Genomic DNA, 22,127 nt, shown 5'->3' with positions numbered 1-22,127 from the left:
GACCCGGACCTCTGAGATCTGCTGAACCCTTGGCCCCGGGCAGCCCCACCCGTTCCAGGCAAGGGAGGGAGGGCAGAGATTGGCCCAGGAACTGGTCTGGTCGCTCCCGCCTTCTTGTCTCCAGCCGTTGCTTCCGCCAAGCTCCAGTCTCCCCGCAGCCGCTGCTCTGAGCACCCAGAGCGTCCCGGCCAGCCGCCAGCCTTGGGGTCAGGATTGTCCCAGCACTTGGGTAAAACCCGATGCGCGCGCGCCGCTCCTCCCCTTCTGGAAAGGCAGACGTGTCCCTTGCATCTCAGCTCCGTAGGTCGCCTCCCTGCACTTTCCTAGGACAGGTCAGTTTCTGCAGTTTCCACTCAGTCGAGGGGTGCTTAGGTGCGGGTCTTCGTGAGGATGGCGGGGGTGGGGTGGAGAGGGGAGGTTGTCCCAAACTTACCACCAGAGATCTGACGGCTCAGACTCCTCAGGTGCAACCTTGTGACGACTCACGTGGCATAGTGTGAGGTGGGAACAATTCCTGAGCAAAAGCTCAAGGAAGCTGGGCTGGGCCCAGCCCCTCAGCTGCGGGCCATGGGGAAGGTCCACTCTTAGCCTGAGCTGGCAGAGACTTGAATCCGTGTATCAGAACCCATCTGTTAGGATGGTCTTTTGGGCTGGCTAAGCATTGCTTCCCTGGTGGTCTTCCACCTCCCCACCTCCATCACCGCCTTCTGTCCCTGGGTCAGTGTTCTTCGCCTTGCGGTTCTTTACCGGCTTTTTGTCCACAAAGGGTGGGGTTTGGATCGTGAGGGCCTGGCTCTGAATGCTGTCACCTCCGTTTCCTCTTCTGCTGGTGTCACTACTCTTTTTCTTGGCCCCTCCCTTCACTGATGCCCCACCCTGTCTCTATCTCAGAGCTTCCTTTAATCAGCTGGGCCACACTCCAGGGCCCCAGAGGCTGGGGACCTCAAAGGATGACAGTATTTCTGCATGCATTCATTTAGGCGTGTACTTCCCCTCAGTATCCCCTCACCCTTTTGCATGTCACATCCCTCCATTCCTCTTTTTCTAGATGCTCACTGAACATCTACAATGTTCAAGGCGCTCATTGTGAGAGGCAGGGTGTTCTGATGAGTCTGTTCCATTTTCACTGCCAGCTTACTTGAGGTAAAAAGGGGGACACTGACATAAGAGGAAAAGCACTAGACAGGGGACATCGTCTTCCATACACTATGTCTTCAAGTTCCAGCACACAGAGAGATACAGGACTGTAAAGTGTGTGGACACCGGTGGATGCTCTTATGCCTACCACCAGGGGGAGGCCAAGGAGGACTTCCTGGAGATGGTGGCATTTCAGCTGCTGCTGCTTTGGTGGCAGACTGTCCAGTCTCTGAGCCTCATTATAGTGTTCCCACTCTAAAGTGCCATTGGTCCATCTCGATGGCCCAGCAGAATCTCTAGGGATTTTGTTAGATAGGCAAGTTCTTGGGCCTAACTTCTCTGTTCTCTGAAACAAAACCCGTGGAGTATGGGGGCTAGAAAGATGACTCAACAGTTAAGAGCACTGGCTGCTCTTTCAGAGGAGCAGGCTTCAATTTCCAGCACAAACAAGGCTGCTCACAACCATCTGTAACTCCAGGTCAAAGGGACCTGACCTCCTCTTCTGACTTCTAAGGGCACACAAAAGTGGTACATAGACACATATTAGGGAAACACCCACACATACAAAATTAAAACGAAAATACAAAACCTGGGTGGGATTCAGCACCATAGATGTTACCCTCTGGGGACCTGATGCAGGCTGAAGTTTGGGTTGTTCTAGGACCTAGGACAGACATCTGCATATAGGGCTGTGGTCTGGGTATTGGGGTCAGAGCCAAGGATGAAGGAGATGCCCTTGGGGCTCAGGTGAGTGGGAAGGAGAGGGAGATGCCAGTGGCAACATCTCTGAAGCAACAGATGGTCAGACCTGCTGAGGGCTCACGGGAACCAGTTCAGACAGGTCGTAGCTCTGTGAGGAGCAGGAACCTCGGCAGAAAGCTCTTGTTCTCTGTTGTGTGCTCCTGGATCAGCCTCGCTGGAAGTCCTCTCTGATATCTAAGCAAACCCCCTCCCACCGTGTGCCGTGTGGCAGGAGGAGGTGAATGTGGCTCTGGGTTTATGGTAAGGACCGGGATGTTTAGATGACTTCCACACAGTATGCCTTTTCCACCTTAGGGTTTCAGTTTGTCCATGTCTTACATGGTGGTGTTGGATTGAAGCTGGTGAGCCTGAGGTATGGTGGTCCTCTGGAGAGAGGGGGGCCTGGGGTGGGAGGTTGTGAGTTCAGCAGCAGCGTCTGTTACATCACGTGGAGTCTCAGTGAGACGAGCTGTCCACAGAAGTCTGACACCCGTTCTGTCTTCCTTGTAACGCTTCACCATGTCAGGCATGCTCGCTCACCATGCACAGAGCAACCTTAGGCTTAAATCTTGCTGTGTGGACCTCTGCGACAGGTTCTGGCTTTCCTGTAGGGCGACACACCTCATAGCCCAGGACTGCACTTGTCCTGTCCTGCCAGGCCTTCCATCTCACCCTTCCATCTCACCCTTCCTCTCAGCCTGCCTAATTCCATTCTGGCTGGCTTTAGTATCACCTCCTCCAGAAGCCACCTGGATTGTTTTAGTCCTGTGTGTGTGTGTGCCAAAGTTATTGTTTCTTTATCTTTGTCTTAACATCATGACCAAGAAGCAAGTTGGGGAGGAAAGGGTTTATTCAGCTTACACTTCCACTTTGCTGTTCATTACCAAAGGAAGTCAGGACTGGAACTCCAGCAGGTCAGGAAGCAGGAGCTGATGCAGAGGCCATGGAGGGATGTTCTTTACTGGCTTGCTTCCCCTGCCTTGCTCAGCCTGATTTCTTATAGAACCCAAGACTACCAGCTCAGGGATGGCACCACCTACAATGGGCCCTCCCCACTTGATCACTAATTGAGAAAATGCCTTACAGCTGGATCTCATGGAGACACTTCCGCAACTGAAGCTCCTTTCTCTGTGGTAACTCCAGCTGTGTCAAGTTGACACAGGAAACCAGCCAGTAGAATCATTTTTTAAAAAAAGTGTTATTTATTTCATTTATTATTATCGACTGTGCATGGAAATGTGGTGTGTGTGTGGCAGAGGGCATGTGTGCCATACCCTTGTGGCAGTCAGGGGACAACCTTGTGCCTTCAGTTCTCCCTTCCACCTTTATGTGGTTCTGGGGATCAAATTCAGGCTTGTGTTGTTGGACAGGATCTTGGTCACTATTCTATTGATGTGAAGAGACACTATGGCCAAAGCAACTCTTATAAAAGAAAGAATTTCACAGAGGGCTGGCTTACAGTTTCAGAAGTTTAGTTCATTATCATTGTGGTGGGGAACATGGCAGTGTCCAAACAGACATGGTGGTTCTGCATCCAGATCTGAAGGAAGCAGGAAGAGGAAGAGACACACTGGACCTGGCTTGGGCATTTGAAACCTCAAAGCTCACTCCCAGTGACACACTTCCTCCAACAAGGCCACACCTCCTAGTCCCTCTCAAATAGTGCCATTCCTTGATGTCCAAGCATTTGAATATATGAGCCTATGGGCGCCATTTTTATTCAGACTACCACTGGCAGCAAGTGCCATTGCACGCTGAACCATCTCATGCCTAGCTTGCTTTCTTTCTTTCTTTCTTTCTTTCTTTCTTTCTTCCTTCCTTCCTTTCTTTCTTTCTTATTTAGACAGGGTCTCCAGTGAACCTGGAGCTCCCCCATTCTGTTAGGCTGGTCACCAAGGGACATTGTACATCTCTGCCTCCCTAGTGCTGGGATTACAGGGACCCATCAGTGCACCCAACTTTTTTACATGGGTGCTAAGAGCCAAACTCAGGTCTTCATGATTGCGACAACAAGCATTTTACTAACTGGGCTATCTCTCCAACCTCTACCCCCATTCAGAAAATACTTACTTTTTTGTTTTTAGTTAGGTATAGGTGTGTGTGTCTGCATCTGGGTATGTATGTGCACATGAATGCAGATGTGGTAGAGCTCAGAGACATCTGATTTCCTAGAGCTTCAGTTACAGTTGGCTTTGAGCCATCTGACATGGATACTGGGACCGAATTGGGCTCTTTTGGAAGAGTAGCAAGAACATTTAACCACTGAGCCATTTCTCTGTCCCCACCCCTCTTTTTTTTTTTTTTTACAGTGTCTAACATTGTATTATAAATCAGGCTGGCCTGAAACTCAACATGTAGCCTAGGCTGGCCTTGAACTCATGGCCATCCTTCTACCTTAGGTTCCTGAGTGTTGGGAGTCGAGAGTTAGCACAATGGTGTTTATCTTGCTGTCTTTTGGGTATAACTTCAGTTTCTCATCTGCAGATACAGAAGTGCAGATCGTTGATGAGAACTCACAAGGAAAGACGTGCGAGTCCTTGATTCCTAGAGTCAAGGCTCTGAGAGAAGAGAGGACTTGCCCAGAGTCCCAGGCATGGTAGTGAACTCGGGGCCTTTGGCAGAGGACTTGTTAGTAACTGTGTAGAGAATGAAAGCAGAAGCAGGAGGCAGAGGACATGTCTGCTGATCTGTCCCCATCTGCTACATAGTGGCCATGGCGCCTTGGATACATCCCTTTCCAGCCCCAGGGATCATCCCTGCGATGTAGAAAGAGGATCAGCAGGAAGCCTGAGTCACAGCAGGGGTCTGGTGCTCCGCGACTTGTCCTCAGCCATTTGGTCACCAGTTCCCTTTGGCTTTTTTAGTCCTGACCAGAGTGTGTCTCTAGTCGTCTGCCTCGAACCTCTTGCAGAAGTGACAGAGGACAGGGAAAGTCCTGGAGAACTTTCACTCGTTGATGGCCATGGGTGCTGAGTACCACGTGGCATACTGGGTGTACTTTGGCAGGCGCCTCATTTACAAGAATTACCTGCTTATAAGGAAGTGGCTGTCAGGGCCCGGTGTATAAACCCTGTTCGGCAGTTGCTGGATGCTAACAACCTGGGCCCAGGAGCCAGTCGGGTAGCACTCCGGAAGGTAAAACTCTGGCAGGTGGGTCTGGTGTCTCTCTAGGAGGCCTTGGCAGCTCCCTGGCATCCTGCTACACTCCAGCCTGCCCTCTTGTGGACGGATGGACTCCCTGGCAAGAGAATGGGAGCTCTGGGACTTCTATTCTGTTAGGCAAGGACAGGGGTAGGGGGCTGGAGTGGGGGCTGGCATTTGCCTGAGTCTAGAGACATAGAGTCCGGTGGTGCCAGTAGGTGGGCAACAGGCCCCACGTGGTTGTGGCCCAGTTGGCAGGTGCTAGGGAGCTTTCTGTGCTGGGGTTGGAGGGGGGGCGCACAGAGGGCGGATCGAGGAGAGGCCAGGACAAGGGGCGGAGATATTAACAGCTGGCTCCGGAGGGCGGGGACCTTGGGAGGAGGAGCCAGGAGAAGCCGGCTGCTTTTGGACTTGCTGGCAGTCCCAGGGCTCAGGTGACCAGCGGCCCTTTAGGAGCCTACAGACCCCCCCACAGCCTGGCAACCCAGCAAACGGAGCAGCAATGATTCAGAATGTGGGCAACCACTTGCGAAGGGTATGGACTGTGGGTTAGGGTGGCCTGGGAGACAAATGGGTCTCCTGGTGTGGGGGCCCAGAAAGTAGATGCTTTCCTCTAAAGTCAGGATCTGCATCTTTAGTCGGGATCTGTCTGTAGTCTTCTTTAGAAGGAGATATTGCAGAACCCACGGACTTCTTAAGTTATAACTAGTACTCTCCCCAAAGAGACCCGGGGACAGTAGGCTCCCTCAGGCTGGCAGTTTGTGGTTAGGTGGAATGGAATCTTCTGTAGCAAGTTCTGGCATTCTGTTTGGTTGAGTGTGTATGTGTGTGTTTTGTGCATAATACTGCTGCTGCTGCTGTGTGTGTGTCATGTTACAATCCAGCTGCTGCTGGTGTGTGTGTGTGTGTGTCTCCCTGGGTCCTGTGCACAATCCCGCTGCCTGCCATCTGAGCTCTGGGCCTCATCACTTCTCCCGCTCAGGACTCCAAGGCTATGGCCTGACAGAATTTACGACGTGAGGGTGTGTGTACAAGGCGAGAACAGGAGAGTAAGAACACAGCCTGTGAGGGAAAGGCCATGTGGAAAATGTCCTATGCAATGACCTTCGAGAGTATTTTTTTTCCTGGAACCTCCTAACTGGGACTTTGGAGTTGAGATAGGTGCTGAGGTCCCAGAAACACCCAAGTGCATAGTGGCTCATTGGGGGGCCTTTGGCCTGGTGCCTGGAGAAGGGCTTGGGACAGGCTGTACCGCCAGTGCTGGGCAAGAGTATCTGCCAACTGAGGTCGGTACAGAAAAGGCCTTTTAAAAAGTGCCCTGGCTAAATACACATCTCACCCGTCCTTTCCCTCAAGTGGCATCCTTGCCCAGCCCGGGCTCTTTGTACTTTTAGGATCTCACCCAGCTCCTTCCATCTGCTACCCCACTAGTGGTTATCTCTGAAAAGCTAGCTGTGGTGTGTGCCCACCTGTTCAGTCTTACCTGGCAGGCTTGCCCAGCTCTCTCCACACCCCACCATCCTCCCTCTGTGTTCTCAGCAGCACTGTAGGGATTGGCTTTTTCTGTCTTAGTGTTCCACCTTGGCTCTCTCTAGCTGCCATATATTCTGTACCTTCCACCAGTGACCACCAGTGACCTTGGCCTCCCTTGCACCTCTGTCAGCCTGCCGTCTCTTTGGCGGTTTCCTTCTCAGCCCTCGGATTCAGCTGGGATGCTGCCTCCTCTGGAAAGCCTTCCTAGATTTCTCATGGCACTGTGCAGTCTTTATGAGCCCCGCTCTCACTGGGATGGAAGATTTGGCTGTGTGTCTCTCTCTTCTACCCCAGTAAACTTTACAAGCTGTGCTTGGTATACCTAGTCCTGGTCAGAGGCAAAGGGATACCTAGGGAATGAATGTGGACAGGCAGTTTCTCTGCCATGTCTAGGATGGAATCTGAGCTATTGGGCCTCTTGCTTCTGTCCCCCGAGCCCAGGGTAGAGTATGTCCACGCTCTGACTTTGCCAGGGAGCATGCTCAGAGTGTGCCCATGTTAACGTCCTCAGTTCAGTGAGGCAGGTCCACTTTATCAACCTTGTGATGGCTGTCAGTTGTCTTTGCTGTCAGATTGTCTGGGTTCAGGATCTGGGTATGTCTGTGAGATGGTTTCCATAGAGGTTCAACTGAGGAGGGAAACCCACACTGAGTGTGGATAGCAGATTCCTATGGCCTGGACCCCATAAAAAGAGAAAAAAGAGCACGTATCTCAGTACCAGCATTGCCTCTCTAGGCTTCCTGTCTGTAGACACAGTGTGACCACCTGACACCATCATTTCCTTACCTCTAGACTGTGTTTCCTCAAACTGTGAGCCAAAACAAGCCCGTATTTCCTTCAGCTGCTTTGTTAGGTACTTGGCTATAGCATAAGAAATGTAACCAGTACGCGCCCCACTCTACTTCTGTCTCGCCACACTTGTCCCAGATGAGGAATAACTCAGGCTCAGAGGGGTCAGTGGCCTGTCTAGGGTCACAGAGGCAGAAAGTGGCAGAGCTGGGATTTGAACTCAATGGTTCTGATTCTAGAGCTTTCTGGACACCAGGCTTAGCCAGGCAAAGGCTGGTGAGCAACATTCCAACTCCGAGTCCTGACTCAAACTCAGCTAGCATCCAGCCTATGGTGATGGAGCCTCGTGTTGAATGTGGAAACTATGCCCCAGGTCCCCAGGGACTTCACATTAGTTAAGAATGATACTGATCACCACCTTTGAACTTATGCCTGGTTGGCACATCTTGATTTTCCGTAGCATCTATTTTAATTTCCTTTGCTCCTATGGAAAAAAAAAGGAGAGTTTGGGGGCATTTTCTTTTTTTGGGGGACTGAACTATTTTTATTTGAGACAGGGTCTCGAGTAACCCAGGCTGGCCTCAAGTTTGATGAAGATGTTGCCAAAGATGACTTTGAACGTCTAATCATCAGTTCTAGCCTGGTCCAGATCAGCTACCAATGGCGCTTGGGGACTGTTTTGATGAGCTATTTGGCCCCATTCGCCTGAGACTCCTTGCTCAGGTGCTAATGTCAAGCTGATGGAGACTGGAGCCAGCAGCATGCATCTGTGCTCTGCTCATTGGCCTGGGTGCTGCTGCAGACCTTCTTATGACCCACCACTTATCCAAGTCTCAGGATAGCTGGAGGGCCCTCTCCATACTTCATCCTCCCCAGCCCAGACTACACTGAGGTTTGGGAAGTAGCCCTTGGATTAGAATCTTGCCTTTCTGTTGTTTTGAGACATTCTCACTCTGTAGCTCGGGATGGTCTCGAACTCCTGATCCTCCTGCTTCAGCTTCCTGAGTCACGGGAGTACAAGTGTGCGCTATCACGTTAGGGTCTCATTTCCAGGTCTGGGAAATTGGCTCAGTGGGTAGAGATGTGATGTACAAACAAAAAGATACGAGTTCAAATTCTAAACACCTATTCAAAGAGCTTGGCATAGCTGTGTGAGCCTGTAATCCCAGCCTTGAAGGGTAGGGACAGGCAGGTCCTAGGGACTGGCTGGGATTTCAGCCTAGAGAAAATAGTGAGCTTCCAGTTCAGTAAGAGATCCTGTCTCAAAGCAATAAAATAGAGACGATCTCAGACATGCACATGGGCATACACACCTGCATGTTCACATGTACTACACACTCATATAAAACACATGCAAACATACACAGGAAAAAAAAAACATTTTCACCCTATTGCTCACTGTGTGACTTTAGGCCAGGTGTTTGTCCCTGAGTCCCTGTGTCTAGGTGACCCTAGAAAGTACCCTAACCTTGAGTCTGAATGTGAGGAGTTGGCAAACCACACTGATGGTGGTCCTGACTGTGTGGTGGCACTCTGATGGTTGTCCTCACTGTGTGGCAGGGGTGCTTCAGGTGTGGGAGGGGAGGCCTACAGACAGAAAATGCTAATGCCTGTCATACAACAAGAGCTCAAAATGGCTGACCCCAAGGACTGGAAGAGCTTGTGGTGGTCCTAGAAGGCTCGCTCTGCAGGAGAATTGAGGACCAACCATTAACAGCTTTCTCGGGAGCCACATATGAACCCCAGCCTTAGCCATGGGCAGACACCCAAAGTGTTCTCACTCTGATGATTTGGATTTATTCTTACAAACCCAGCTCAGCCATCACCTGCCCTTTGACTCCCCATCCTCCTTGGCTCCAGAGTCAACAATGCCCCTTAGAATGTTATGCCCAGTTCTTTTGTTCCCTATGTCGGTGTTTCCTAGGGATTGGCATACCTGTGTAGGGCAGGTGCTGGAGTATGCTGACTTGTGACAGCATAGATCCCAGCGGCTGAGCTAATAGAGAGACTGTAAAGGCAGGCAAACCACGACAATGGAAGCTGGCATGAATGCTGTGAATATCAGTAATAATAAGTGCTACTTGAGTCTGAGCATGCATGAACTCAGTCCTTAGAGCTCTGAAGCAGAGAATGCTCTTGTGCCCTATATTAAAAATGCATTGGGAGGCTGGGCGGTGGCTGCTGCACACCTTTAATCCCAGCACTCAGGAGGCAGAGGCAGGTGGAGCTGTGAGTTTGAGGCCAGTCTGGACTACAGAGCAAGTTTCAGGACAGCCAGAGCTACACAGAGAAACCCTGTCTCGAAGAACCAAACCAAACCCACAAAAAAAAAAAAAAAAAAAAAAAGGATGAAACAAAACCAGAGAGGTTAAGTCACCTTCCAGAGGCCACACAATTGTCAAGTGGCACTGAAGGGCTTTAAACTCAAGCTCTCTGGGGAGCAGGGACTGAGAGGATGGGGGCGGGGTCCTAACTAGGTGGTATCTGAGCAAGGGCCTGGAGGCTGAGGAGGTGGGTCTCAGGGAGGCTCATCCAGGCAGAGGGAACTGTTCTCTTGTAGGATTTAAGGCAGAGGAGTGCCAGGTATCTGAGCTGCTGAATAGACTCTCAGGAGTGTAGAGTGGCCTGAGCCAAGCTGCCAGTTGGCTGAGGTTGAAGCCACGGTAGTGGCCTTGGGTCTGGGTTGGTGTTTGGAGCATTGTGGCTATTTTCTGTGAGCTTTCTGGGGGTTCTCTGATCCCTGGCTTAGTTTATTTTTTAGTTATTTCAATCTTTGAAATAGGGTCTTATCATGTAGCCCTGGCCGGCCTGGAACTCCTTATGTTACCATAAGGTTTGGCCTTGAACTCACAGAGATCTGCCTGCCTCTGGCTCCCCAGTATAGGGATTAAAGGAGTGTGCCACCGTGACCTTGTCTTCATTGATTGACTAGCCCCCAGTGGTCCTAGTTACCTTCCTGTCTCAACAGGAAGTTGTGTTAGGACCATCCAGGAGCTCATGAGGCACTGAAGGAGGTGCCTGGGCTTGGGCAGTTGCTAGCCTGGGGCCATATTCAGCTTCAGTTTGACTGTGGAGGCAACCCCAGTGAGTGGACTTGCTGTCATTCCTTGTACACAGAGTGTAGGTGGGGGGGGGGACGACCCAGGCTGTCTGAGCTGACCCCATAGCACACATGACAGAGTCTGAGCCGCAGTACTACCACTCATCTATGCCTAGGGCTGTAGTGCAACTATGTTGCCTCTTAGAGCCTTGGGAGAGCTGCCGGCTACTTTTGCTGGAGAGTGGAAGGGTCCAGAGATCAGCCTCAGAGGCACCAACTCACTTGGCCTGTGTAGGCTGCAGCCTGCTCCGTGAGCCAGATTCCACGTCTGCAGGCCTCTTTGGGGTAGGCTACAGAACTTGCATGTCACTGGCGGTGGTAAATAATCATCTCCCGTTTCTTATCTGTCTGTGGGTTTCCTCTGTGGTTCAGTGACGGGGCTTGTCAGTCAGGTGAGATGGTAAGATGATGGTGTCTGCTGAGCCTCTGCTAAATGTCCCTAACTGCTTTGTGAGGCTGCGGTGTTCAACTGCCTTTACAAATGAGTCAAGGCCCTGGGTTTACATCACTTTGAACTATTGAACTAGTTAGAGGATTAAACCATCTTGTCCAGGGGCTGGAAAGAAGGCTCAGTAGTTAAAAAGCACTTGTTTGGGGGGGGGGCGTATAGGGGACTTTCGGGATAGCATTTGAAATGTAAATGAAGTAAATAACTTGGGGGGCGGGGGGGGGGGAGCACTTGTTACTTTTCAGAGGACGCAGGTTGTATTCCCAGCAACCCACATGGTGGCTAAAAACCGCCTGTAACTCCAGTTCCAGGGAATCCAGCGCCCTCTTCTGGCTCCACGGACATCGGGCACAGCTCTAGATGTACATGCAGGCAAAGCACCCAGGCACATAAAAACAACTAAGTTAAAAAATAATAATCTTGGGTTGGTGAGATGGCTTAGCGGTTAAGAGCACTGACTGCTCTTCCAGAGGTCCTGAGTTCAAATCCCAGCAACCACATGGTGGCTCACAACCATCTGTAATGGGATCTGATGCCCTTTTCTGGTGTGTGTCTGAAGACAGTTGCAGTGTAGTATATAAATAATAAACAAACAAACAAATAAATAAATTTTTAAAAAATAATAATAATCTTGCCTGACCGCAGCTTCAGCTGGGCAGGACCCCGGGTGCTGTGGCTTCTCACCATGTCCTAGGCTGACCTGGCTGAGCCTGACATCTTTGTCTTAGGCCTGCTCTGCCCTGTGACTGCAGGACAGATGGCACAGCTAGCTGGGTCCTCTGCCACTCCCCTGGCCACAGGCCTGTGTGTGTATCCCTGCCATTCCAGGAGTAGCTTCTCTGCAGGTAGACGGTGACATTAGAGTCATACAATGATGAAAAGGACCAGAGTACTTTGGGAACATTGGCATGAGCCAGGCCAGACCTGTCCTCTAGGGCCCCTAGGCTGATGGGACAATTCAGGTGGGTATAAACTGATAAAGACATCGTGGCTAGACTGTGGCCGAAGAAGGCTGAGGTGGCCCTCATCACTCAAGAGGGGTCCAGGTAGGCTTCTTGGAGTAGGTGACATTTGGCTTAGCCTGTAAGCTTCTCTAGGGGAGGAGACACTTGTGGAGGGCCAGGAAAGAGCCTGTCTGACAAGGAAATGGTGTGTGACCCCCTGAGGACTGGCTTTCTGGCCCCCTTCCATATGATATAGGTATCTTTCCAGGAGCTTCCTCGGGAGCCTTAGTCACCATCAGTGGGTCATAAATTCATCAATTAATGCTACTCGAGGCAGCCCTCAGTGGGCAGGGCTGTCGCTGGGAGGGAGAAAAGTAGGGCCTCAGCTTTACATTCGTGCCTTCGGGATGTTCTGTAGACAACCCAGCTTTAGCTTTAGTCCAGTGCTGGAGGGAAACCTGTCCCTGTCAGGATTTATGATTGCGTACTGAACTCCAGTAGGATGACTGTAAGGGCTGCCACACAGTAGAACTGTTGCCTGCTGGTCTGCTCTCACCCGCCCTCCACTCTTATCCTTGCTCCGTATTTGAGACCTCTTGGCCTTGAACTATGTGGCCGAGACTGTCCTTGAACTCCTGATCATTGTGCCTCCAACTCCCAAGAACTTGCTTATAGGAGGGCATTACTGTTGGCTTTCTTAGGGTACTTCTTGCCTCTTCATGTGGACATTTCCTTCACAGTTAGAAAGTTCTGTATGAACCTCACCTTGGCTCTTCAGAGACCTAGGAAACCAGCCCCAGACTGGGGGCCCAGAGGAGACCTTTGTTCCACCTGCTCACTGGGGACCTATGGGTCCATTCTCACATCTGTCTCTCCACTCCTTGGCCTTGTCCTATCTGTGACATGAGAACAGGCTGTGATCCACCCTAGGGTGTGGTCTAGCTTGGGTCAGAGGCCTGAAGGGGGAGCTCCCCATGGGCCTCCATAAGGCAGCCTTGGTTTCCCAAAGTCAGGTGGCTCCTCACTTCCTTCAGATCCCTTATGAGGCCTGAAGAGACCAGACTAGCATCTTGTTCTTCCCTAAAACATACCCTGTGAGGAGTGTGTGTGTGTGAGAGAGAGAGTGTTTGTGTGCACGCATGTGTATGTGTGTGTGTGTCTGTCTGTGTATGTGTGTATATATGTGTGTACCTGTGTATGTGATTGTGTGTATGTATGTATGTATGTATGTATGTATGTATATATATGTGGTTGTGTATGTGTGAGTGTGTGTGGTGTGTACGTACATATGTATGAGAATGTATGTGTAGGTATGTATTTATATATGTGTGTAACTGTGTGTATATGTGTGTTATGTATTGTATGTAGGTGAGAAATTCTGATTGGTTTTTTCTTTGTTTACGTGTGTCTTGCACACACGTGTGAGCAGTGCATACTGGCGGAGGCCAGAGGAGGACATCAAGTGTCCTGCTCTATCACTCTTCTTCCCTTGAGACACTGAACCTGCTGCTAGACCAGCAGCCAGAACTGCACCTCTCACCCCCCACCCCCATCACATTGATGGACTTACAGGTCCACATGGCCATAGCTGACTTTTCCTGTGAATACTGGTTAAACTCATGATTGAGCAGCAAGTGCTCTTATCCACTGGGCTGACTCCCTACCCCTCTGGCTGGTTCTTTGCTAGCTCTCTTCCAGACTCAGTGTCCTTCCTATCATTGGGAATACGGGGTCCCCAGGGTCCCTGTAACTGAGCTGCTTCATATCATCTGATGTTTCCATGATGGAGAAGGCGCATTTTAAAAGAGCAAGTGGTGGGGCTCAATGGGTAAAGGTGCTTGCTGCCAAGCTCTGTGACCTGAGTTCCATCCCTGCCATCCACCTGCCAGAAGGGGGAAAATTGAGAACCGACTCTTACAAGTTGTCCTCTGACCTTCACAAGGGCATGCCTCACACCCTACCCCCAGTACACACAAATAAACACAATGTAATAATTTTCTGTTCAAAAGAGAGCAAGTGGTGAGCCAAAGGTTTAATGACTGTGGGCCAAGGGGAGGGACCATCTTTAAAGGAGCCAGGTGTGGTGGGAAAGCCCCAGTTTCTTTCCTATGGCATCCCAGACCCCCCCCCCCCCAGGCCCTCTGAGTCAGCCTTGTCCAGCCCTCCTGCTTTGAAGATAAAAGTAAGGATTGCAGGCAGGCAAGGCTGAGGTGTGTCTCACTTGACAATGGAGTTTGAGCCTGGTGCATTGGCCCTTTGGATGGGGAGTGTGCAGTCATGACATGGCAGTTTGGATGTCTTTATCTGGAAAGAGTTTTCAAGCCCAGAAGGGACCCACTGGTTATAGCAGCTCTGGCTGGGACCCAAAAGGCAACTGTGGAGAGTCTGCAGTGCCATGTGCTGGGGACCTGATCCTCAGAGTTCCTTTTGCAACACCTGCGTTGGGTGACCTTCCCTTTGCCCTTTACTGGTCAGTCATGGTGTGGGCATGTTCTCTCTCTCCTGTTCATGTTTCCTTTCCCCCATGTGTTCAGTCTGGATCACCGTTACCAGTTACTGAGTAGAGTTGAGGATAATGAAGCACACAGTAGGCTCACGCCAAACAGAAGATGGATTTCCTTCCTCTCTCTCTCTCTCTCTCTCTCTCTCTCTCTCTCCTTCCTTCCTTTCCTTTCTTCCCTTCCCTTCCCTTCCCTTCCCTTCCCTTCCCTTCCCTTCCCTTCCCTTCCCTTCCCTTCCCTTCCCTTCCTTTCCCTTCCCTTCCCTTCCCTTCCTTCCTTTCCCTCCCTCCTTTCCCTTCCCTTCCCTTCCCTTCCCTTCCCTTTCCTTCCTTCCTTCCTTCCTTCCTTCCTTCCTTCCTTCCTTCCTCCCTTCCTTCTTCCCTTCCTCCTCCCTTCCTTCCTGCTTCAGCCCCGCTTGCTCTGGCCCAAAGATTTTTATTATATGAAACACACTGTAGCTGTCTTCAGGCACACCAGAAGAGGGCATCAGATCCCATTATGTGAGCCACCTTGTGGTTGCTGGGAATTGAACTCAGGACCTTCGAAAGAGCAGTCAGTGCTCTTACCTGCCGAGCTACATCTCCAGCCCATGACAGCAGATTTCTTAAGAGGATCTCTGAGCTTGTGCCCGAGTACTTTTTAGATGCTAGGTATCCATCACGTGGGCAGCTCTCTGGCTCTGGGGGACCCTCCACCTGCCATACTCCTCAGCAGATGAACTAACACCAGTACTTCCCAGTCTCCATGAAAGCAAAGCCATTCCCATCCCAGTTCACCTACCAGTGACTTCTTGTGTGGTACCAGTTTCCACTTGGCTGGCTCTCATCTTTTTTCTAAATCATTCTGACTGGACTCCTTCTCCTCCTCTCAGTTGGCTCCTTTCCCATCTGCCTTCATGCTGCCTCCGGGAGCCGTCTGGGGCTCTCCCTACACCGGGTTGATGGCGCCCTGGGTCTTTTTCAGACTTCTCCTTCATATCTACTCCTTATGTGGGAGTATGTGTGTCCCTGTCTGCAGTCTTTCCCGAGACCGCATCTGCTGTCGTTACTAGGATTGCAATGCAAACCACCCTGAAACTCCGTGGCTTAGCAAACCCATCAGTTTGTGATGCATTGTAATTTGTGGGTTGGAAATTTGGGCAAGGCTGGGCAGAGCTCTGCAGTGCAATTCATCTGGCCTGCGGGGCCCAGGTAGAGGTTATGGGTGGTGGTTAGCTTGTGAGTGAGCTTGCCTAGGGTCTAGTATGGCTTCACTGGCATTGTTGTGGGCAAGGCTGCAAGGTTGGGCTTAGCTGGGAATGTCATTTAGAGCATCCACGTGTGGATTCTTTGTCGTGACAGTTTCAGGAGAGTTAGATTTCTTACCTGGCAGCTAGGTCCCCCAGAGGGACAGTTCCAGGAGGCCTAGGAGATGCAGCAAAACTTCCCATGACCTGGGGTTGCAAGCTTTGGTTGAAATGTCACTGAAGGTGATGCAGACTCAGGGGAGAGGATTAGACTCCTCTTTCTCTTGAGTCTTGAGAGGAGCCACGAGGCTCTAGTACCCTTTAACCTAGAACAGGTGTAGAGCCCTGTGCCTTTCAGATGCCCCCACGGGGCTGGTGATTGTTTTTTGCTGGTTTGTTTTTGCAGGTGTGTAGCCCCCCTTTCAACAGAGGGGTGCGTATCAGAACTGTGGTACATTCAGTGAATGTTTAACAATAGCTGGAAAGTTCTTGGTCCTTATCCTCACTCATTTCCCCCCCATCCCCCCCCCACTCCCCTAACTGGGTACTAACACTTCTTCCTCACTCCAAGCTCCCCCCACCTCCGCCTGCAGTACTGCCGCTAGCTGGACCTCTGAAATCTGCCCTTGGCCAACACTTTGGCCAGGCCCTGCCCAAGTGCCATTTCTCCCAGCTAGCAGCATAGGAGCGCTGAGGACTCTACTTGCCTCTCCTCATCCGAGAGGACACGCAAGCACGCACATCCAAAGTGGAGAGATCTGAAAGGCGGGTCCCGTCTCCCGCCACTTACGGACTCCAGCACTTGAGTCAAATCTGCACTCTGGGGATCTGCCCAGCCTTGGGCCACGTGGACCAGGTTACCCTTCTGACTTCTTCTTCTTTTTTTTTTTTCCCTCCTGACTTCTTACCTACTGCCCTCTGATAGTCACACCAATCCTCTTGGGGCGTTGCATTCTCTCTCCTTAGAACCACACCCCCCTCCCATGTCTTTCCTAATTGCACCCTCTCATTCATTCATACATTAGCCAGCTCCCCGCAGGAACCCTCCCACTCACTACTGCCTCAGATTAGAAAAGGACCTTTTCCCTCCATCATATCCCCTCTCCTATCGTTTTCTTTTCTTTTTGAGACAGGGTCTCATGTAGCCTAGGCTGGCCTTAAACTTGCTTTATAGCTGGGATGGACCCTGAATTTCTGATCCTCCTGTCTCCATCTTCCAAATGTTGGGATAATACCACAACCGTTTCATGCAGTGGTGGGGATCAAACCCAGGGCTTTCTGGATATTAGGCAGGCATGCCACCCACCGGGCCACACCCCTCGATGCTCTGTGTTTTCTTTCCTTCTTTAAATGGCCTTGTCTTGTTTTTACATGTCATGAGAGATGAGATGGTCCCATCACCCTGAAGAAATGAATGGAGTTTTAACAGAGATTAACCTCAGTGATCTGAAGAGTTGTTCTTTCTACCTATCCGCCTTACTTGGAATGCTCCTGGTTTCTGACCAGCCCTCAGAGATCCAGACCAGGCCACCAATAGTCGGTGCCCTCCCTGATCTCCCTCCGGTTATCTGTCCTTTCTGAGGGTCCCACACATTCCTTCTGGTTTCTTGCTCACAGGGTTGGGCCTCAAGCAAAACCCCAGCCTGGGGCTGCCTCCTCCGCACTGAGTCATTCCTTCCTCTCCTCCCCTCCCCCACCGTACTGGGGCTGCAAGGCCTCAGCCACCACAGCGCTATGCTTTGGTTACGGTAGGAGTTGCCACAGTTGAGTTTGTGGATGGATGAAATCATGAGGCTGTTTTCACATAAACAGCTATTAAGGTAGAACCAGCCCAGCCCATAATCAATCTAAACCCAGGGGACAGTGACAGAAGCGCTGGATGCAGGGTCCCCTGCTTGGCTTTTTTGTCAGCCTGCTGATGACCAGGCCCGTCCTCATTCCTGCCATTTGGTGCAGCATGGGGCTCTACGGAACTGGTCCAGGTTCAGTCTCCAGGGGCACCACGGGAAACCCCTCCAGGCTCAATCTCCAGGTTCTCACTGGGCCCTGATGATGTTTGGCCTTGAACAAAAGCAATTTATTGAAGATGGTTTATTCGTGGCCCAGGGGCTCCTCCTGGTGCCCACCTTGTTGCCACCGACCCTTTCAGCTGCTTTCTAGTAATTCCAAGAGTCTGTTTCAACTTCCTGAGGGTCTGGAACCTTTCTAGAACTGAGTAGCATGGCATTCTGGCAGTCATCAAGTGCAGGGTGCCTGCAGAGGACCACAGACTCTGTCCTGCCCAGCCATGATTCTCAGTTTAAGTGAAACCCTAATATAGAAGAGAGCTTTGTGTTCAATTGGCAGTAATGGAAAGAAATGTGAATGTTTTTGTCACAGGTCCCAGCTGCCTTCAAAGCATTTTCTGCACAGGCCACCTGGCCATTTGTTCTCCATAGATGTCACATACCCCTGGGACCCGTGTCTTTCTGAAGTGCCTTAGCTTTTGGACAACACAAAGCACAGCAGTTTGGGGCACTTCCTGTGGGTCAGGTCCCGGTCTAAGCACTCAGACTCCTTTCTGTGACGCTCATGTTCCCATTTTATAGTTGTGAAGACTGAGGTCCAGAGTAGCTTAAGTTATGCTCGGTTCTCCAGCAAACCAGAGGCAGGGCCACATCCAGAGTACCAAGAACCTGTGGGGCTTGGTCACAGATCTCTTGCCAATCACCGCAAACTTTGTCTTTCTTCTCTTTCTACCTTTCTTGGCTTTTTCAGCAAGCTTTTCTCTTGGCTCAGGTCCCTTTCACACAGTGGAGGGAGTATGTTGGTGCTGTGAGGCCAGGTCAGGTCAGGGCTATTTTATAGTCCATCAACTCCCCTGAGCTGAAGGCTCGGAGAAGAACCTGGGGTATAAGAAGTGAGCCCCTGCAGGGCTGCCTGGGCTGCAGTGCCCGGTCCAGCCTCTGCCATGGGTTGCCTGATCCTGATCAGCATCTTCTACCTGCAGAGAGGACACTTCGGCCTCTTCCAGGGCATGACCAAGTGACAAGTGACAAGATGTATCCAGTTGGTAAATCATGAGTCCTGCTTCCACCATTCTGCAAGCCTTCTTAGGAATGGCTTTTTAAACACAGAGAAGAACTAAGCTGGTTTGAGCTAAAGGAGGCTGGTGGGGTGGGGGTGGAGAGGACAGAGTGGCAGGAGGGTTTGAGGATCCCCGAGGGGTGGGAGAAGGGGCCCCACTTGCTGGGGGGAAGCCTGGACACCATCCTTCAGCAGGGTAGAGGCTAGAGGGCCTAGAGAGCAGCTGGAGGGGGCCCAGCCAGGCTGCCAGCTTCCTGGGGCAGGAAGTCTTAGCTGCCCAGAGTCTCAAAAGCTGTGAGCAGCTCAGGCCCAGGAATGTGTGGTGTGGAGTGTGGATCAGGAGCGGCCCCTTTCCTGTCCCCCGCCCCCCCCCCCCCCCCAGTGCATGTGCTTTTCTACTTGTTTTGTTCCCTCCCAGCCCATTTCTTTCTCCCTCTGACATTTCTTTTCTGTTCTCCTTCCCTCCTCCCTGTGTCTTGTCTTTTCTCTAATTGTTTTGTTTCCCCTTCTCTCTCTGTAGCTGATTTCTCTCTCTTTTTTTTTCCTCCCCCTTTCCGCTTGTTCTTGTTTCCTCTCCAGAAGGAATAGTGCTATCTATGGCTGCTGTGCCCAGCTCCAGGGTAAATGAGGTGGCTTGTAGGATAGCAGGGCCTGGGCCCACTGCCTGGCTTCTTGTTGCCATGGTAACCCAGAGGCAGGGACAGGCTGCATTCTTAGCCATGTGGTGGGGAGGGTGTGAAGGGTTCTGATGGGGAGAAGCCAGGTCTTTCCTTCACAGCCCCCTGAGTGGCAGCCCCGACCTCAGTGTGAGGGCTCAGCATGGAGGGATCAATGCATGTCACTGGGGGTTTGGGGCTGGGTGTGGCACATGGAGGGTAAGATCACACTGGGGCTAGACGGCTTGTGATCAAAACATTCTAGTTGCCCTCTAGGCCTTCTGGTGACTGGGGGGGGGGGTAAAGGTTGGGGGGTTTGGGGGGTGGGCAGTGGCAAACAGTCTAATGCAGTAGGCCAGGCCGGCAGTGAGGCATAGAGGCAGAGGGTGGGAGATGAAGGACTGGATAGGAGAAGGGTTTGCAGAAGGGAGTGGACCCTCTGATTTGTGGGCAAGAAAGCGCATGGTAGCCAGCTGCTGCTGGAGGGTGTGGTGATCTCAATACTGTTCCCGAGCAGTCTGTCTAGATAGACAAAGGCCTTTCCAGCATTTTCGTCCTTGGGGGTGGACCAGCGTGTTTCAGACGGTTTTGATCCAGGTCCTGATACCATTGCTCTCCCTGCAAGAGGGCTTAAAGGGACATGAGGAGGAGTCTCAGGAAACCAGAATAGAGATGTGGGTGCTGGCTTGGCCTACCTGTGGTGGGATCAAATGCCCAGAGACATAAATGACTATCCTGTCTGCTAGACGAGCGGTAGTACTTCAAAACGGTCGAGCAGCCTTGGATTCTGAGCTACACAAGTGTGGACCTAGGTCTCAGTTCTGTCCTTATCAGATGGGTGATCCTATGTGTGTATGTGTAAGCTGTTTACTCTTCTTGAGCCTCTGCTTCCCCATCTGTAAAATGGGAATGGGACACCCAGCTATTAGGGCGGTGTGAAGATTAAAGAAGTAAACGCAGCTGGCATGGTGGGCGGGGTCTGCAACACTGGCATGTGGAGAGCACTTACCAGCCTGGGCTATATGGTAAGTTTGAGGTCAGCCTGGGGTCAGAATGAGATTCCCATCTCAAAAAAACAACCCAAATGTCTTCAAAGGAGGGTAGTTATTCTCAACTTACGTTCCCATTTACCTCTTTCAGCTCCATGAACTGAGGTCTGAGCTCTGAGAAGGTGAAATACTTGCTCACATTGTACAGGTTGTTAAGTTCAGGTACATGGTGGGTATAATGTCCAAGCAATACAGAGAAGTCAGAGCGGGCATGCTGTCAGGGGAAAGCTGCATCCTGGTCACATGACCCCTGTGCCCCTGGGTGTGACAGCATTTCCCATATTACTTCTTGCCTTGTCTGTCTTTCGTCTGGACCCTGACTCTGGGATGGCAGCCGGCTTAGACGCACTTACTTGGTAGGCTGACCCAGTCTGGTGGACTGCCCTTGCTCAGACGGAGGTCAGAGCCACTGTGATTGGCAAAGTCCTTTGGCTACGTCCTCTCATTTACACCTCAGGTCAGCCATGCTAAGTCTTTAGAGTCTCACTTTACAAACAAGGAAACTGGATTATTGGGTTGCCAGGTGGCGGTTGAACAAAAGAATATCTAAGTGGACAGAAGGGAAGAGAGCTGCTTGGGGCCCTCAGAGATAGATTGGACTAGACTCAAAAGCCATCTACAGACTCCAGAACCTCTCTTCTCCACATTCCTGTTTCCCCAAGCAGAAGATGAGCTGCTGGGCTCCGTGCTAGCTAACCAGCTACTCCTTGCCCTCCAGCCTCTTCCACCATGGCATCTCACTGGTTTCAGAAATGTGTTAATCCTCAAAACACCTTGGATGGAGATGGAGGCAGGTATGTCTAAATTTGCCGTAACGTGTCCCAGGAGACTTCAGGTCGGTGGGCTACAGCAGAGGGTGTGCTTCTGTCTTCAGACAGGTTACTTGATGTAGTTTTAGCTTTGGGGTTGGTGAAAGAGTGAAGGATATCGTTCTGCTAGGTTAGTTGCGTATCCCAGGAGGTTTCCTGGTAGTCATGAGGATGTTGGGTCACATATGGAAATGATTGTGAATGGCTTTGGGAAAGGCTCTGGACATACTGTAATCCCAGCACTGAGACAGGAGGAGGGTCATGAGTGTGAGGCCAGCCTGAGCTACAAAGAGAGACTTTGTCTCAATACCTAAGAGACAAATACAGGTTTGTTCCATCTCTCCACAGTCACAGTGTTCAAGTCAGCCGACAGTCCAGCCACATTCAGGACCTTCCGTATAGATGTGGCGTCTTTGAGAAGTTCAGTTCAGAGGAAATAACCCTGTAATGATTTGCCCCAAAACTCCTGGCTTTGCTCACTCATTTAAGATCTGGGACAGAGACTTTCTTTGCTTCTGTTTCACCACTGATACCTTCCCAATGGACGTAATTAATTTCTAAGCCCTTCTCGGCATCAAGATGCTAGAACAAAGGCTGCAGGTCGCCAAGCAGGAGGCATGGCCTCCGTCCCGCCTCTCTGACACAGAGCTGAGCTCCCTGGAACCCATGTTGGACCTCTCTTTTTGTCTATGGGTCAGGCGATGCATGCGTGGGATTGCATTTAGACAGTATCCCTGTGCTTGATCTGGTCTGCTGCCAGCTCCTTGGTGGGCCCCGGGCAGTTCTGGTGACTGGCTGATGGCAGGCATCAGATTGCATACGAAGTTATTTTTATCCTTGGGGTGAAGGGAGGCAGATGATGTTCTGTTGAGTTCTAGAATGGGGTGAGGGAGCAGGGGCGTATGCTCTGCCTTCTTCCTGCTGTGGCGTTAAACTGGAATGGGGGACCCACTGAACAAACTCTTGAATTTGCTTCCCAACAAGCCAG

At 51.2% G+C, this 22,127-nt stretch overlaps 1 protein-coding gene across 3 annotated transcripts in view; it reads left to right on the top strand.

Moving 5' to 3' along the window:
• Positions 1–230: 230 nt before the first annotated feature.
• Acot11 (acyl-CoA thioesterase 11) overlaps positions 231–22,127 on the top strand; it is a 60,453-nt gene continuing 38,556 nt past the window's right edge. Inside the window, exon 1 of one of the 3 annotated variants that reach the window (NM_001347159.1) lies at positions 231–332. In NM_001347159.1, coding sequence (NP_001334088.1) covers positions 240–332 — 93 coding nt within the window. In that variant the 5' untranslated portion in view covers positions 231–239. Of the gene's footprint in view, positions 333–4,934; positions 5,014–5,406; positions 5,555–22,127 lie in introns of those variants that run through there. The other 2 variants (XM_011240556.2, NM_025590.4) reach the window with 2 other exon arrangements.

This window comes from Mus musculus, chromosome 4 (genome assembly GCF_000001635.26).
Source record: "Mus musculus strain C57BL/6J chromosome 4, GRCm38.p6 C57BL/6J".
NCBI lineage: Eukaryota > Metazoa > Chordata > Mammalia > Rodentia > Muridae > Mus > Mus musculus.
The sequence above is the reverse complement of the archived record's forward strand: the minus strand, read 5'-3'. Positions and strand labels throughout refer to the sequence as shown.